Genomic DNA, 17,912 nt, shown 5'->3' on the forward strand with positions numbered 1-17,912 from the left:
GTTCAGCAAAATTGTTTGAAACGTTTAAATTAATCTATAAAGATAATCTGTTAGTTTGTTATAAAGAGATAAACCTTTGTATAAGATAGGGTTTGAATAGTTCAAATAGGTTCATGAGATAGAGTTTGTTTGAGTAAAGTTAAGAGAGTGAAACCCAATCAAACTAAAATACATAATCTCCTAATAATCCTAACAATTCTATGCATCAAATCTGTCTGAATATACTGCAATGTCTCGGAAAGAAAACTGCTTGTTCTCGGTAGTTTGTCTGGAATCACATCATCAGAAATCTGTATATTAACAACCAGTCATTTGGAGTTCGGACGGACCGGGAAGTTTGTTCAGGTAGCTCACAACCAGTGCTTTCAAGAGAAGGAAGAGTTCCTGAACCTGCGAGAATGTCTGGCCACACTCTGTAATCACATTTGTTGACGAATGTGAATGTTGCTCCAAATGTACCTATATACAAATATCAAATTTTATTAGTTTCGTAACCAAGATTTTAGAGAAGTCGTTAAAATAATATAAGAACATAACATTCATAACAATTTGATGAATTATTTTCTCGTAAATTTTCAAATTCTACCGAAACTAAAGTCAAAATTTTGTACAATTTTCGAAAGATCAAACGAAATTGATACCAAAAATTATAAAAGTTAATACATGTTACAAGTTCGAGATACATATCATGTAAAAAATATCAATTATGTAAGGTGGCCTAAACTTAAATTTTATACACAAAAAAATATAGTTACATGAAAAAGTTTGCACATAAATACATGCATAATTCATAAAGTTATAAAAAGGAGCTAAGAAATAAGATTTTACCTGTACAAAGGAGCAGCAGAGCAAGAAGAAAAAGCTTGAAGAGAAAAGGCTTGAAGAGCTGATCCATGTAAATATATATCACTACAAGAAAATAAGGTTAAATACAACTGATTTAAATTCGACCGGGGTTAAATTCGACCGCATGCGGTCGAATCCTTTGGACACGGCTAAATTCGACCGACTTCGGTCGAATTCAAATGGTCGTATTTAAACGGTTATATTTAGCCCCTAAATTCGACCAATTTTTTTTCGGTCGAATTTAGCCCCAATAAAAAAATGGAGGGAATTTTCCCACAAAGTAATTTATTTGGCACTCCTAAATTCAACCGATTTCGGTCAAATTTTATATTTAAAATGGGGGGAAATTTACCCATACTTTTAAAATTTTCAAAAGAAAGTGAGGGAAATTTCCCGCCCTTTTCGAAGTTACATTTCAATGGAATTCGGTTGTATTTAGGATCTTTCAGAATTTTATTTTTTAATAAAAACTTTATTCAAATGTTAGTGAATATTTTTAAATTATGATTATGGGAGAGAATTAAAGTTTTCCAAATAAAAAAAATTAGTTCTTAAAAAAATAATTTATGCGCTATAAGAATTTTCAAATTTCTTTTTTGTTAAAAAATTAAAATTGATGCTACTTAGTTGTACTAGTCAAACTGATCCTTGACTTTTAAAATTACAAACCAAATAAAATTATTTTGATCAGAAACTTTGGTTATATCATTAATATACAAATTTATTGGCAACCATACGGTTGGATCGATGAAAAAAATTTCTAAAAAAATTGAATCACCAATTCAGGACTAAAAAGTAGTCAGTTGTACTAGTCAGACTGATGTTTGAAAGTTAAAATGACAAACAAAATAAAATTATTTTGATCTAGTATATATATATATATATATATCCATATGACTGGATCGATGAAAAATATTTTTAAAAAAATCAAAACACCAACTCAAGACTAAACACTAGTTAGTTAGACTAGTCAAACTGATGTTTGACTTTTAAAATGGCAAACCAAGTAAAAATATTTTGATTTGAATTTTTGGTTATATCAGTAATATATATATATATATATATATATATATATATATATATATATATTAACATCCATATGGTTGGATCGATGAAAAATATTTTTAAAAAAGTCGAATCACCAATTCAAGATTAAACACTTAGTAGTTATATTATTTAAACTGATGTTTGACTTTTAAAATGGCAAACCAAATAAATTATTTTGATTTGAAACTTTGGTTATATCACTAATATATATATATTTATTGACATTCATACGATTGGATCGATAAAATATATTTTTTAAAAAAATCGAAACACCAATTCAGGATTAACCACTAGGTAGTTTACTAGTCAAACTGATGTTTGACTTTTAAAATGGCAAAACAAATAAAAATATTTTGATCTAAAATTTTGGTTATATCACTAATATATATATATATAAATATCTATTGACATCCATACGGTTGGATCGATGAAAAATATTTTTAAAAAAAAAGCGAAACACCAATTCAAAACAAAACACTATGTAGTTGTACTAGTTAAACTGATGTTTGTCTTTTAAAATGGCAAACCAAATAAAATTATTTTGATTTGAAACTTTGGTTATATCACTAATATATATTTATTGACATTCATACGGTTGGATCGATAAAATATATTTTTAAAAAAATTGAAACACCAATTCAGGATTAACCACTAGGTAGTTTACTAGTCAAACTGATGTTTGACTTTTATTTTGATCTGAAATTTTGGTTATATTACTAATATATATATATATATATTGACATACATATGGTTGGATCGATGAAAAATATTTTAAAAAAAAGTGAAACACCTATTCAAAACAAAACATTATGTAGTTGTACTAGTTAAACTAATGTTTGTCTTTTAAAATGGCAAAGTAAATAAAATTATTTTGATTTGAAACTTTGGTTATATTACTAATATATATATTTATTGACATTCATACGGTTGGATCGATAAAATATATTTTTTAAAAAATCGAAATATCAATTCAGGATTAACCACTAGGTAGTTTACTAGTCAAACTGATGTTTGACTTTTATTTTAATTTGAAATTTTGGTTATATCACTAATATATATATAAATATCTATTGACATCCATATGGTTGGATCGATGAAAAATATTTTTAAAAAAAGCGAAACACCAATTCAAAACTAAACACTATGTAGTTGTACTTGTTAAACTGATGTTTGTCTTTTAAAATGGCAAACCAAATAAAATTATTTTGATCTGAAACTTTGGTTATATAACTAATATATATCAATTTATTGACGGCCATACAGTTGGATCGATAAAAAAATATTTTTAAAAAAATCGAAACACCAATTCAGGATTAACCACTAGGTAGTTTACTAGTCAAACTGATATTTGACTTTTAAAATGGCAAAACAAATAAAAATATTTTAATCTGAAATTTTGGTTATATCACTAATATATATATATTTATATATATATATTGACATCGATATGGTTGGATCGATGAAAAATATTTTTAAAAAAAAGCGAAATACCAATTCAAAACAAAACACTATGTAGTTGTACTAGTTAAAATGTTTGTCTTTTAAAATGGCAAACCAAATAAAATTATTTTGATTTGAAATTTTGGTTATATCACTGATATATATTTATTGACATTCATAAGGTTGGATCGATAAAATATATTTTTAAAAAAATCAAAACACCAATTCAGGATTAACCACTAGGTAGTTTACTAGTCAAACTGATGTTTGACTTTTATTTTGATCTGAAATTTTGGTTATATTACTAATATATATATATATATTGACATCCATATGGTTGGATCGATGAAAAATATTTTAAAAAAAAAGTGAAACACCTATTCAAAACAAAACACTATGTAGTTGTACTAGTTAAACTAATGTTTGTCTTTTAAAATGGCAAACTAAATAAAATTATTTTGATTTGAAAATTTGGTTATATCACTAATATATATATTTATTGACATTCATACGGTTGGATCGATAAAATATATATTTAAAAAAATCGAAACACCAATTCGGGATTAACCACTAGGTAGTTTACGAGTCAAACTGATGTTTGACCTTTATTTTGATCTGAAATTTTGGTTATATCATTAATATATATATATATATATATCTATTCACATCCATATGGTTGGATCGATGAAAAATATTTTTTAAAAAAGCGAAACACCAATTCAAAACAAAACATTATGTAGTTGTACTAGTTAAACTTATGTTTGTCTTTTAAAATGGCAAACCAAATAAAATTATTTTGATCTGAAACTTTGGTTATATCACTAATATATATATTTATTGGCATCCATACAGTTGGATCGATAAAAAATATTTTTAAAAAAATCGAAACACCAATTGAGGATTAACCACTAGGTAGTTTACTAGTAGAACTGATGTTTGACTTTTAAAATGGCAAACTAAATAAAAAATATTTTGATCTGAAATTTTGGTTATATCACTATTATATATATAAATATCTATTGACATCCATATGGTAGGATCGATAAAAAATATTTTTAAAAAAGTGAAACACCAATTCAAAACTAAACACTATGTAGTTGTAATAGTCAAACTAATGTTTGTTTTTTAAAATGACAAACCAAATAAAATTATTTTGTTCTGAAATTTTGATTATATCACTAATATGTATATATATATATATATATATATATATATATATTTATTGACATCCATACGGTTGGATCGATGAAAAATATTTTTAAAAAAAATCGAAACACCAATTCACGAAATATATTTTTAAATTACACCGTACACTCTTAATTGTTGAATTTGTGATAACATTTACTAATTTTGGTCGAATTTATAATTGTTTTTAAAAAAAATATTGAGGTTTGTATGTTGGACACATGGCAATATTTCATTTGACAGGAGCATATCACTTGGATTGTTATTTTGTAATCAATCTACAGCAGTTGATTACCAGAATGTGGAGCTACAATCCTGTTCTCTTTCTTATAATTTTAACACACCCCACCCCCTTTTGGCTTTCACTCATGGCCAAACCTACCCCCTACCCTTCCGCCACCCAATAGCACTCCTGCCTCACCGGTCAAATTCAATCACCATGAAAACTAAAACAAAAACACATGTATATTTATGTATATTAATTTTTAAATAGTGAATATTGAGTTCTTCATGGATGATTTGGATTTGTTTGTGTAGAGGAAAGAGTATTATAAGAGTGTAAGAGCAAGTCCAACAGCTCCCTTATATGAGCTCTTAACTTCAATTATAATGATTTTGACAAAAAATGGCACTTCGACAGTGTTTTAGTACTTTCTTATATCACTAAGACATGAGCTTCATTTTTTATCTTTAAGGAACTTCTAGTACCCCCTTATAACATTTTTAGCAATAAAAAATTCATTTCTCTCTCTTCTTTTTACATTTATCTCTCTCTTTGTTCCACTTTTTGTCCATATCTTTTCAAATTTATTAATATAATAATAATAAGGAAGGAAGATAAGGATCATTGTTGGAGTTTAAATTCAAAATCATGTCTTAAATCACTAAGAGTTAATATTTTATAATATTTATAAGGAAACCACTATAACACTGTTGGACTTGCTCTAAGTAGGAAGGGCTTGGAAAAGAGGGTACTTGTTATACGGGCCTCCAGGGACTGGAAAATCGAGTTTGATAGCTGCTATTGCAAATTATTTGAAGTTTGATATTTATGACTTGCAGCTTATGAATGTGAAGCATGACTCTGGGCTTAGGAAATTGTTACTGGCGAATTCAAATAGGTCCATACGGTAATTGAAGATATCGATTGTAGTGTGGAGTTACCAAATAAGCACACCAAACCAGTTCCACCTGAACGCCATCCACGCGATGTGCAGGTAATTATTACTTTGTAATCGTATTTTGTACTTAATTTCCTAAATCTTGTAGTAACACAAGTGTCGTGTTTCATTTACTTAAATTCTAAACTATACTTAGAGCACTGCTTTTCAAAATCTTATTGGCACAGTTCATAGAGTGAGCATTTTATTTATATAGAGATAAATCATACAGAAGGCTATCTAATGATATAGTCTTGACTGTTAAAATTGTGGTTTGTGCAGTTTACACTAACAGAACTATTGAAATTTATAGATGGGCTATGGTCGAGTTGTGGAGATGAAAGGATCATAATCTTTACGACTAACAACAAGGATAAGTTAGATTCTGCCTTATTGCATCCTGGACGTATGGACAAGCACGTTCACATGTCTTATCTTTCCTGTAATGTATTTAAAACATTAGCTTCCAATTATCTGGCCATAGGAGATTAGCATTGGCGATACGGGGAGATAGAAGAGCAACATTCTGCTATTTTCTAAAAAAATCTGGTGTTAGTTGAAATTGATCGAATTCAGTTGAATTTAAGTTGTAACCAAAAATAGTTGAAATAAATTTTTAATTGCAAACAGTCAAATTTAATATTTTGGCGGTATTTATTATTTTTTTTGAAAAATTGGGCCAGATTTTTAAATTTTTTCAAAATATTTAATTATTTGTGCGAGATTTTCAAATTTTTGGTGAAAAATTAAATTTGACTGTGCTCGCTCGAATTTCTTCAGTTGAATTTAAGCGGTCATAAATATTCGGTCGTAATTGGCCGGTCCAATTTAGTTAAATACGACCGAACTCCTAAATTCGACTCCCATTATTACAACCAATTCAAAATCGGTCGAATTTAGTTAAATTCGACCGCGCGCGGTCAAATTAAGCTAAATTCGACCGATTTTTTCGGTCGAAATAACTTTTTTTCTTGTAGTGTATACTGTGTGTTAAATTTTTTTAAAGATCCAAACAAGAAAGCAATGGAAGTAAAGGGAATGTAGATGAAGAAGAGAGCTCAATGAATGGAACATCATGTCGAGTCTTATATTTATAAGGCTGCTGGTGTTAATAACAATTTACAATCCTAATGTGTTTTGAAATATTATTTGAACATGTTATTATTTAGAATCTTATTTGAAATTTAATTATTTATATTTTTCATGTATTGAACCCAATCTTATTGTAATTATCAGTTATCAAATTTATTCTCAAATTTTAATTTATCAGTCTAATAATCATGCAATATATCAAATTTTTCTTTTTATATTTAGAATTATTATATGGATTATTTGGGATTCAAATTATATCTCCAAAGTCTAATAATTTGGGATTTATTAGGTGAATTTTTCTTTTCAGCTTGGATAATCTCTCATAAATATTAAAATAATTTTTTTGAGCCCTTGATAAATTTTATATATATATATATATATATTTAATGTATTATACTAGAAATTTATTATATAGTCCTTGATAAATTTCAGAACTATATTTATAATATTTTAATGTATTTAACTAGAAATTTATAATCTATTTTTTCCTCAATTATATACTATTTATTAAACAAATGCTAAGAGATATAGGTAGACATATCTTAAATAAAAATTATAGAAATTTTTTAAAATTTTGATCACTCAATGTGAGATTCTTAACTTTGTACTCGATAATTTACATAGTATTAATAGTTTTAACTATTACCTCTATGTCCTTTTCCGATTGTTATCATTAGAGTGTTCTGATATAATGCTAAGATTCTTCTGGTGCATGTATTATTTAGTAATCTAAGGCTTTAAACTACTTGTAAACTATTCATTTATTTAAGTTAGATTCATATTTTACTTTACTGCAGTACGCACAATATTCAATTTTAAATAAAATTATTGAAGTTTATAGCTCAAATTTACCAAGTATGCCTACACTTGTCCAACAAAAAATCATCATATAGCCATAGGAGAACATATAGCCATAGGAGAATATTAGGGTGAGACACAGAGATTTTCAAAAAATCCGAAACCCGAAATCTGATCCGATCTCATTAAAAAAAAGCCCGATCCGTAAAAAAGCCTGATCCAGTTCGGCCCTATCCGCGGGCTTTAAATGAGCCTCTTTTTTTTTTGAAAATCTGACCCGACCCGAAACCCGAAAAGTCCGGATCTAAAAAAATCAGGATAAAAGCCCGAATCTGAAAAAACCCGGATAAAAGTCCGGTTCGGCCCGGATAAAAGCCCAGGTTTTTTGAAAAGTCCGATTAAAAAACCGACTTTTTTATATAAAATTTGAAAATATACAATATTTTTTATGATTTTTAAAATATTATAATTTAATATTAAAAGCAATTAAGGTATATATGATTATTTATATATTATATTAAAAAATAATTATTTATTTCAGTATCTAAATTACTCTATCTGATTTATCAAGATATTATTTTCTCCGGTATTAAAACTACTCATAACTCGAGTTATAAAATATTAAAATATTTTTTTAATATATAAATAAAAAACCCGGATAAAGCCGATTTGGCCCGGCCCGCAGGCCAAAAACGGGTCTTATATTTCTTAGGAAGCCGGCCCGGCCCGATTTTTAGAAAAGTCCGGCCTGATTTGTTTTAAAAAATACCGTACTTTTTAAGACTCAGATAAAACCCGGCCCGATGAACTTTTTGTGCATTTCTATTGAGACAACAGCTTAATTTCATTATTTGTTATTAGAAAATCAGTAAATATATTATTATTTTAATTTGGAAAATTGAAGTTAAAAAAAATTAAAGAAAGACAAAAGTGGTGCATACAGACATACAATTTATTGTAAGCACATTCACAATCTTTTGTTACAAAACAAGATAGAAACTAACAAGACCATCCGCTAACCTTGTGAGTGAGATCTTCTTATACTGTTGATGCATGTATTAGTACTTTGGTTGAGTGAGATTGTTAATGAATATTCCCAAGAATTTTTTTATGGAAAATTGGTCTAATGAAGTTTAAGACTAAACTACTATATTTTACAATTTGTCAGATAATCCGAATCCGAATTCATTAAGCCACAGAATCAATCTTCTGAAAATTCGACAAGAAGAGCTAACCAAAAGATAACTAGCAAAGAACACAAGCACTCAACATAGAAACTGACATTGAAATCTGAAAACTAAGATAAAGACCATTCGATCAATGTTTAGATGAATCAAAGCAAAAAGATTACAAGAAAAAGATGAAACTCAAGGCAATATTGTAGAAATAGCGTAAAGCAGAATGTGAATCACTTGATCCACCTGCTATCAGTCCTGATCCAGCTCCAGACCGTAAAGTGCCGGGACTTGGAGCACCGTTCATTGTACGTGGCTGTTCAGCACCCGTGACTGATGACCGTGATCTATCACCATTTGTTGTCGTCGGGGTGGCATTAACAAGAGCTGTTGGTGATGTTGGAATGGACGGACAGAACGTAATAGTGTAATCAGCACCAGCGCAAGTAAACGTACTAGTTAAATCATCATAAGCATAACTATAAGCTCTCGGACAAGCCATCTTGAACAGAGCTGCGTAAGCTGATGGTTTACAAGTAGCTGGAGTATTATTCGGACCACTACAACAATACTCTGGTTTCCCAAATGCTTCACATGCACTCTTACATGCGTCCCCATTGCTCACTTTCAATTCATCAGGGCAATACCGGTTCAAATCCGTAACGCACCCGGTCGCAGCACATAAGCCCGAACCGCCACTCGCTTCGACGATCATTGCCACATTGTACCCATCAACTAAGCTAACGTCATAAAAGTCTTGACTGCCCTGAGTACCTGTGCCAAGTGTGAACTCGGCTAGTGTAGCAGGCGGTGAAGCTCCAGCGCCATTGCATTCTACTTGACCCGACCCACAATCTGCGGTTGAGCATGAACCAGGCCCGGTTCCATTGAATTTGCAGCCGGTTCGACCCCAGAACCGGCCGGACCAGCCGGTTGGAGCTTGGAAGGACCGGGAAGTTTGTTCAGGTAGCTCAAAGCCAGTGGTTTCAAGAGGAGGAGTGCCTGAACCTGCGAGAATGCCTGGCCACACTGTGTAATCACATTTGTTAACGAATGTGAATGTTGCTCCATATGTACCTATACAAATATCAAAATTCATTAGTTTCGTAACCAAGATTTTAAAAAAGTTGTCGTTAAAATAATCTGAGAACATAACATTCCTAACAATTTGAATTCTTTTCTGGTAAATTTTCAAATTCTATCGAACCTAAAGTCAAAATTTTGAATTAATTTTTGAAGGTCAAACTGAATTGAAGCCAAAATTTTCAAAAGATTAATACATATGTTATAAATTCGAGATGCACATCATGCGGAATATCAAATATGAAACACACACCTGATACACGAACACGAACACGTACATGTATAAAGTTGTAATAAGGAGCTAAGAAATAAGATCTTACCAGTACAAAGAAGAAGCAGAGCAAGACACAGCTTGAAGAGATCCATGTCAATATATATGTGTTAAATCTTCTTAAAGATATAAAATCAAGAGAATGAATATAATGCAGAGAGCTTAATGAATAAAAATCATGTATTAGAGGTCCATATATATAGGCTACGCTGCTACGGCTCTTAATACAATTTACAATCCTAACATGTTTTGAATTTTTATTATATCAATCCTGTTAATATTTCGATTATTATTTGAAGTTTGATTCATAATATTAATTACCTTTTTTATATTGAATGAGAATCCAAACTTGTCTTAGTTATCACTAATTAAAATCTTACTCAAATTTTAATCTTACACCACCTTTTTTTTATACAATTTTACAACCACCTCTTCCAAGGTGAAAAAGTCAAAGGGGCAGGGACTAACTATCCTTTAATTTGGTTTACTTATTTAGTAATCTAAGGTTGTAGCTACACAAAAACTATTTTAATGTTTTAGTTTAATCTCTTATTCATATTTAAAATAAAACAATCAAATTACAAATGTGCGAGATAAACGGGCAACAAACTGTATCGTCAAATTTTATTGAATCGCAAAACTTAATTATTGAATTACTTGTTGAATTGCAAAATATAATCTTCGAATTACACATTTAACCGCCCCTGCTGTCATGACATTTTTGTTCATGATTTTCTGTATTTTTTTTTAATTTTTAAATCAGTATATAATTAAAAAATTTAAAATTATTTATAAATCTCTAACTTAAAATTTACTCCCTCCGTCCCATTTTGTTCTTCCTATATTGACTTTACTGTTCACGGTAAGCGATTGACTATTAATTTACGTCTAATCTATAATATCAAACATAATCATGAGTGATCTCGTTGAATTCGTATTTATCAGTACTTTAATACAGTGAAATTTTTATATTTAATACTAATACGAATTTAAAGATATTAACAATCAAAAGTGTGTATTGGCAAACGTGTACAACACAAATAGGAAACGCTTTTAGGGACGGAGGGAGTACCAAGTAGGGCTGTCAATGGATCGGATCTGGATCGGATCAGCCTTGATCCATATCCTGATCCATTTAATTTTACCGGATTCGGATTCGGATCCGGATCGGATTTTTGTCGGATTTTTTATAGCCCGATTCATATCCGGATCCGTTAGGATCACGGATCACGGACCGGAGCTCCGATCCATTAATATTTTTAAAAAAATGAAATGCGAACACAATTTCTTACATTACATCCAAGCACAGTGAATAAAAATAATAACTATGTTTAATAACTAATAATAATTTATTAGTGTAGCATTTCTCTAACTTATGAATCTTGACACGCCATATACCTTCTCTCTGCTACACTTAGGTAATGGTCCTCACTGTTAGTCGTCAGCCACTAAACACGCGTTAGACATCACACACATTAGAATTATCAAGTGAGAGTGCTCCATAAAATGTTAACAAAAAATAATATATAAATATATTATATATTTTATATATAATTTCTTATATATATATGTAAAAATATATATATATATAAATATATATATTTCTGAAATATAATAAATTATCCGGATCGGATCATTAACGGATCGGATCGGTCTAAATCCATATTCGGTACTTATCGGATCGGATCGTTACCGGATCGGATTTTTTTCGGATCGGATTTTTTTTTAAATAATCCATATCCGCTCCATTAGCCTTCGGATAAGATCGGATCGGACCGGATTTCCGATCCATTGACAGACCTGGTACCAAGTACTTGCCTACACTTATCCAACAAAAATTCATTACATAGCCATGAGACAACTTTTTTATTTGTTATTGGAAAATCAGTAACATGTTATTATTTTATTTATTTCGGAAAAATAAAGTTAAAAAATTAAAGAAAGACAAAATTGGTGGATACAGACATGCAATTTATTGTAATTTGTAAGCATATCACAATCTTTTGTTACAAAAACAAGATAGAAACTAACAAGACCACCTCTCTTTTTTATCATCATAAATTCATCATTTTTAACTCTCAACCCCAATCTTCAATCCTCAATTTCTCTCACATCACTCCATAAAAATCGAAGATTTTCGAAACCCAGATCCCAAATTCACAGATCTACAAAACCCAGATCTTCATTTTTTCTATCATGTCCAAATCAGATCTCACTCACAAGATTTATCCGGAGCCAGTTGGTGATGAAATTGACCATTTTGATGACTTGCCTGACTCTCTTTTACTGCTTATTTTTAATCAGATTGGTGATGTTAAGTCTTTAGGTCGGTGTTGTCTTGTTTGTAGAAGATTTCATTCTTTAGTTCCTCAAGTTGATAATATTTTTGTTAGGGTTGATTGTGTTATTTCTGATGAGGAGAGTTCGAGTTCGGGTTCGACTTCGAGTTCTGTATCGAAATCAAACTCACCCTTTTCGTCGTTGTTTCGATTTATGTTTGGTGGGATTGTTAAGCCTTTGACTACAATTACTCAGTTTTTGCAGTTTAAGAGGAGTGTTAGTAGTGGTGGGTATGGTTCAAATTTGTCGTCTTTGTCGGTTAATGGGGAGGATTATGAGGAGTTGGATCAAGGGGGTGTTACTCATCATTCACCTACTCAGGTGTTGAAGAATTTTAGTGAAATTAAGGTTTTGAGGATTGAGTTACCGAGCGGTGAGCTTGGGATTGATGATGGGGTTTTGTTGAAATGGAGGGCTGATTTCGGGTCGACTTTGGATAATTGTGTGATTCTTGGTGCGAGCTCGGTGGTGAATTGTAAGGGTTTGGAGAATGGTGGTGGGAATTTGAGTAGTGAGGATGATAATGGGAGTATACCGGAGTCGTTTTACACGAATGGTGGATTGAAATTGAGGGTTGTGTGGACGATTAGTTCGTTGATTGCTGCTTCTGCTAGACATTATTTGTTACAACCGATTATATGTGAGCATAAGACTTTGGATAGTTTGGTTTTGACGGATACGGATGGACAAGGGGTGTTGTGTATGAGTAAGGATCAGTTGGAGGAGTTGAGGGTGAAGCCTTTGTCGGCTTCGAGTGCTTCTAAGAGGACTCTTGTGCCGGCTTTGAATATGAGGTTATGGTATGCACCACAGCTGGAGTTGCCTGATGGGAGTGTGTTGAAGGGGGCGACTTTGGTTGCAATTAGACCAAGTGAGCAAACGGTAATCAAAAAGGAGGTGGCGGATGGGTCGTGGGTGTGTTCTGCGTTTGAGGAACCTTATCGAACTGCTGCAAAGATGTTGATTAAAAGGAGGACTTACTGTCTAGAGATGAATTCTTTTTGAGAGTGTTGACTTGTGTGGATGAGGTAGTTTTCTATTTTGTTTTGCTTACTGACGACCCTACTATCATGTCATTACTTATTAATTAATTTTGTATGGTTTGACTCCCTAAAGTTTAGATTGTGTAGATGTGGTATATCTGTTCTCTGCGTTTATAGATTACTAATTTACCTTCAATTGATGCTAGGTATAATAGTTGAAATGAAGTAAATAACTAGCATATTCATATTAACTTTGTAGTTTTCATTAAGCACAAAGCACTACATACAGTATCAGATCCTTGCTCAGTATAGAAAATGTGCGCTTGCACGAGTTATATGTATCTGAAACCATGACTTGCACTGTCTCTGCTATATAAGTTGAGGTTGTTGATGTTTCTGTTGTTTGGTTGATTGTAATGTATCAGAGGTAGCTCAGTCAACATGTTAAAAATGCTGCAAGTTTAAAAAGTTTGTAGGCTAGCTTATTATGCTTGTATTATACAAGTATTGATCGTAGCTTTTAAGTATTTATGTCTGTGCTGTTTTCTGTGCTCTAAATGATAGAATTCTGTCTTCTTTGGTTTATCTTTCATATTCTGGATCAATGCTGAATACAATGTGTTTTGTTTAACAGATTGAAACTGCAATTTTGTTATTTATGTTGGTCAGCCAATGGAGTTTATTCATGAAGCCATACCCTGTCATCCAGTTTAGTGCTTCCACTTTAATGCTAGCGAGTTGATGATTTGCCAAGATCCCTGTTTCCTGCTGTCCTGTTCATTGGATGATATGCATATGCTTCAAGTATTGTTTCAGGCATGTGATTCTACAAATGAAAGCAATGCTTTTAAATTGGAATTGTACTCCTAGATCAACATTACACTATATTCTGTGCCCTTGAAATTAATTAATTACATTTATAGTCGTCTATATCTTTGTGAATATTGCACATACAACTGGGAATGTTTATGTGAACCCTTTCGGTTGGATCATCAATCTACTTTACTTTCCGTGTAGGCTAGTTCAGTATTTCTTGCAATGGTATTGTAGAATTCATTTCCATTTTTACTAAGTGTTCCATCAGTAGATACTCATGTCCTTATTCAGTGCTTCTGTAGGTATCTTTATTCTTTGAAATCTCTATCCTGTACTTGGTTCAAAAGTAGCTAAATCTGTAGCATAACGTTCAATATTGTATGCGGAAGTAGCTGAATAAGTAGAACAAGGGCTTAGATGTGCGAAAGGATATTGTGCTTCGTGCAGTAACGAAATTTGCTTATGTCACCCTATACCATTGCCCAACAGGCTATCTCGTTTTCAGGATGGTTTGATGTTCTTGACTCATGGATAGAGTTGATTACCAGGAGTCTGCTGCAGCCATGATGTGATAAAGGCAGCAGGGTGGTTTGTGTTTCTTTATGATGATGATCTACTCTGTTGGTTGATTAGAATTTCTCTCAGTAAACTACTGCCTATGTCCTGAAATAGTGAACCAACTATAATACTAGATAAAGTAGTATTTCACTGTTAGATTACTAGGATGACTAGCATTTCAATGTTGGATTACTAGGATTTCACTGAACTACTCCCTTAGTCCCAAGATAGGTAAATGGCAAGCACCTTTTATGAATTTGTTTGGGAAATTATTTTATCCAGGCGCCATTAGGAACTGCTGCTAAGATATTTGTCAGAAGGCAAACTTGTGTCTTGAGATAATCTCTTTCCACTATTTTTTGATGTTTAGATGTGGTAAATGTGTATTTTGTTTTTTCAGTAATGATGGTGTTACACGACTTTTATCTATGTATTGATGATGATGTATTAAAGTTAGGGTCTATGTGTCATGCTAGATCGGTATGAATCAACTTGTTAATAGGATACCTCTAGAGACGAGGTACATACTCTGTTGGGAGATTTATGCATATATGCAAGGGGTTGAGGAACCCAGGATTTAAAATGCCAAATAGGACATGATAGATTATATTAATGGGGCAGAGATTACTAAAGTTTAAAAACTCTTACTGCATAATTTGTGACGATATATTTGTGATGATATACGCATTCCTAGTACTAGAAGCCTTTTAATAAAACTCTAGTTGATTGCTTAACTTAATCTACATTAATTGGTAATCTATACTACTATAATCAAATCTATGAAGATGACATTTAAATCTAGAGAAATCTATTTGCATAGAATCCTTTTCATAATAATATAGTTAATTACTTAATTACATTCACATGAGTTGGTAATCTAGGTTCCTCTGATCAAATCTAAGAAGTTTATCTAATGATGAATATAACAAATAATATCCAAATCTGGAATGATCTTTTTACATAGAATGCTAGGCACAGATTCCTGTTGTACTTGATCTGCATGTATTTTCCAGGTACAGATTAATTGCAACAAATCTCACAAAATTACACCAGTCCCTTTACCCTCGTCCCCTGCCTATCGTATTCTTGTTTTTTAGGGGAGTCTGGTAGTCATACAATGGAAGTCATACAAGGCAATCTCCTTTGTAATTTCTACCTTGAAATAATAGCAATAACCCTTCTTTCCCACCGCAAAACTGAATTATGGATACTGAAATTCCTTTCATATCTTTCTATGTACTCCTGAGTTGCCATTTAGGCGTTTCTATGTTTTTCTTTACTAAAGTTTTGGTCGAGGAAGATTGTCGTTTACCCAACTTCTAGGTATTGCTATCATGCAGTCTGATTCCTGGAGGGTGGCATCAGATTTAACTAATGCATGGGATTTTGGTTGTCAAGGTAACTTGTGGCTTGTTGGCTGTTTTAGTAACTAATGCATGTTGGTTGTTTTAGTGGAATCTAGAGAAGAAATCTAAACTAGGCTTTGTTTGTTTAAATTAAAATAAACATACCTGAGGCACTTAATAAAATTGATCTTCTTAACCCTTTCCCCCAAAGTGCATTCTCTCTATATGTTGTGTGAATGAAATCACTGAGATGAGATAAAGTTCTGGAATCGTCGTAATATCGCATAATTTCGTGTTATAAATATGTATAGATGTATTTTATAAATATGTATAGATGTATTACGGCGTTCATATGATTGACCACATGAACAAAAAATGGAAATGTACAGGTTGTTCACTATTCTACAGTCATCAGAGCTCCATCAGGGCTCCAAGCAATGGACAGGTTTTGGTGACTTTGTACCGGGGGAGGATCCGGTAAGGACCACCGGGGGACGCGTGTCCTCTATAAAATCAAATTTTACGCATTTTCGTCATTAAATTTTTTGAAAATATATGCAAGTGTCTCCTCAAAATTCGAATATAAAGGGGTATTTTTAAGATTTGTCCGGTGTCTCTCTAAACTAAAATTCCTGGATCCGTCCCTGAACTATGTAGATGTTTCAGTCTCTATATAACTTTAAGACAGATTATTTTTATTTTCGAGTAACCTTTTAAATTTCCCTGCTCTTCCCCCCTCCTAGTAAGGCTATGAACTTTCAATTACATTTCATATTGCACCGATGCATTTCAAGTTTTTTATGCTGCACTTTAAGAACTACTGAAGTACGCATCCGGAAGCCAGTTTAACTACTAATTGTCATATAATCTTTGTTAACAAGCTAATGAATTTCACTCAAAACAATCATGAGTAACTTGCATGAGTATGACATGACCACTTCTGTAGCTATCAAGGTCAAACATCCTATGGTAAACCGTACCTCATAATTATTTTCTGGCAGTCATGATGATATCTTTGAACTGTTAATTTTAGTTAAAAGTAGATAAATAAATTAGAATGGAGATAACAATATGTAAATAGTGATAGAATACAAAAATTTTACCGATTCCAGGTTTTGATTAGTGGACGCATATCAATATACACGATGTCATTATGTGATGCATAAATATATTGAAAAAGTTTGTTTTCCTCCGTATATATTAGGTCTAGACCCGACAATACTAGTATAAGACACGTGAGCACGGTATGAAACGAAATGAATAATTAGTGTTTGAATTCGAAAATTTGGGAAATAAATACGAAAGTACACGAATACGAAAAAACACGAATAATCAATATCAGATTTGGGTTTCCAATATAGGTACACGAAACGGAACGAAAGTACACGAAATAAATAAATAATTAAAATTTTAAAAATATATATTATACATAAATATACTAAATACCAAATATGAATTTTACCTATTCTAAATAACATATATATAATTATAAATACTAAAATATATTTTATTGGTACTTGACTACGTGAACGAGCTCTTCACCATTTAATTATTCATTTAATTATTTATTGTATTTTTTAAAAATTAATATTTTTCGTATATAATCCGTATATTTTAGTGTACTAAAACGGGTAAACATGAATATATTAGTCCCGGGTTAGTGTCACCAAATTGGTACACGAATGCAAATCTGGGTCGGGTACGGATTTAAGATTTGGTACACGAAAACACGAAAATATACGGAACGTTTATACACGACACGGAACGTTGTC

General features: G+C 31.5%; 2 protein-coding genes across 2 annotated transcripts; one reads left to right on the forward strand and one right to left on the reverse strand.

Moving 5' to 3' along the window:
• Nucleotides 1–8,901: 8,901 nt before the first annotated feature.
• LOC141696548 (thaumatin-like protein 1) lies at nucleotides 8,902–9,842 on the reverse strand. The gene has a single exon (XM_074500675.1). It carries the CDS (start codon nucleotides 9,840–9,842, stop codon nucleotides 8,916–8,918), a length of 927 nt encoding a protein of 308 aa, XP_074356776.1. The 3' UTR covers nucleotides 8,902–8,915.
• A 2,261-nt stretch (nucleotides 9,843–12,103) lies between these two features.
• On the forward strand, nucleotides 12,104–14,436 carry LOC141697664 (F-box protein At4g18380-like). Its single transcript, XM_074502154.1, has 2 exons — nucleotides 12,104–13,465; nucleotides 14,055–14,436. The coding sequence occupies exon 1, from the start codon at nucleotides 12,294–12,296 to the stop codon at nucleotides 13,440–13,442; it is 1,149 nt and encodes a 382-aa protein (XP_074358255.1). The 5' UTR covers nucleotides 12,104–12,293; the 3' UTR covers nucleotides 13,443–13,465; nucleotides 14,055–14,436.
• Nucleotides 14,437–17,912: the final 3,476 nt, after the last annotated feature.

This window comes from Apium graveolens, chromosome 11, assembly GCF_009905375.1.
Source record: "Apium graveolens cultivar Ventura chromosome 11, ASM990537v1, whole genome shotgun sequence".
Lineage (NCBI taxonomy): Eukaryota > Viridiplantae > Streptophyta > Magnoliopsida > Apiales > Apiaceae > Apium > Apium graveolens.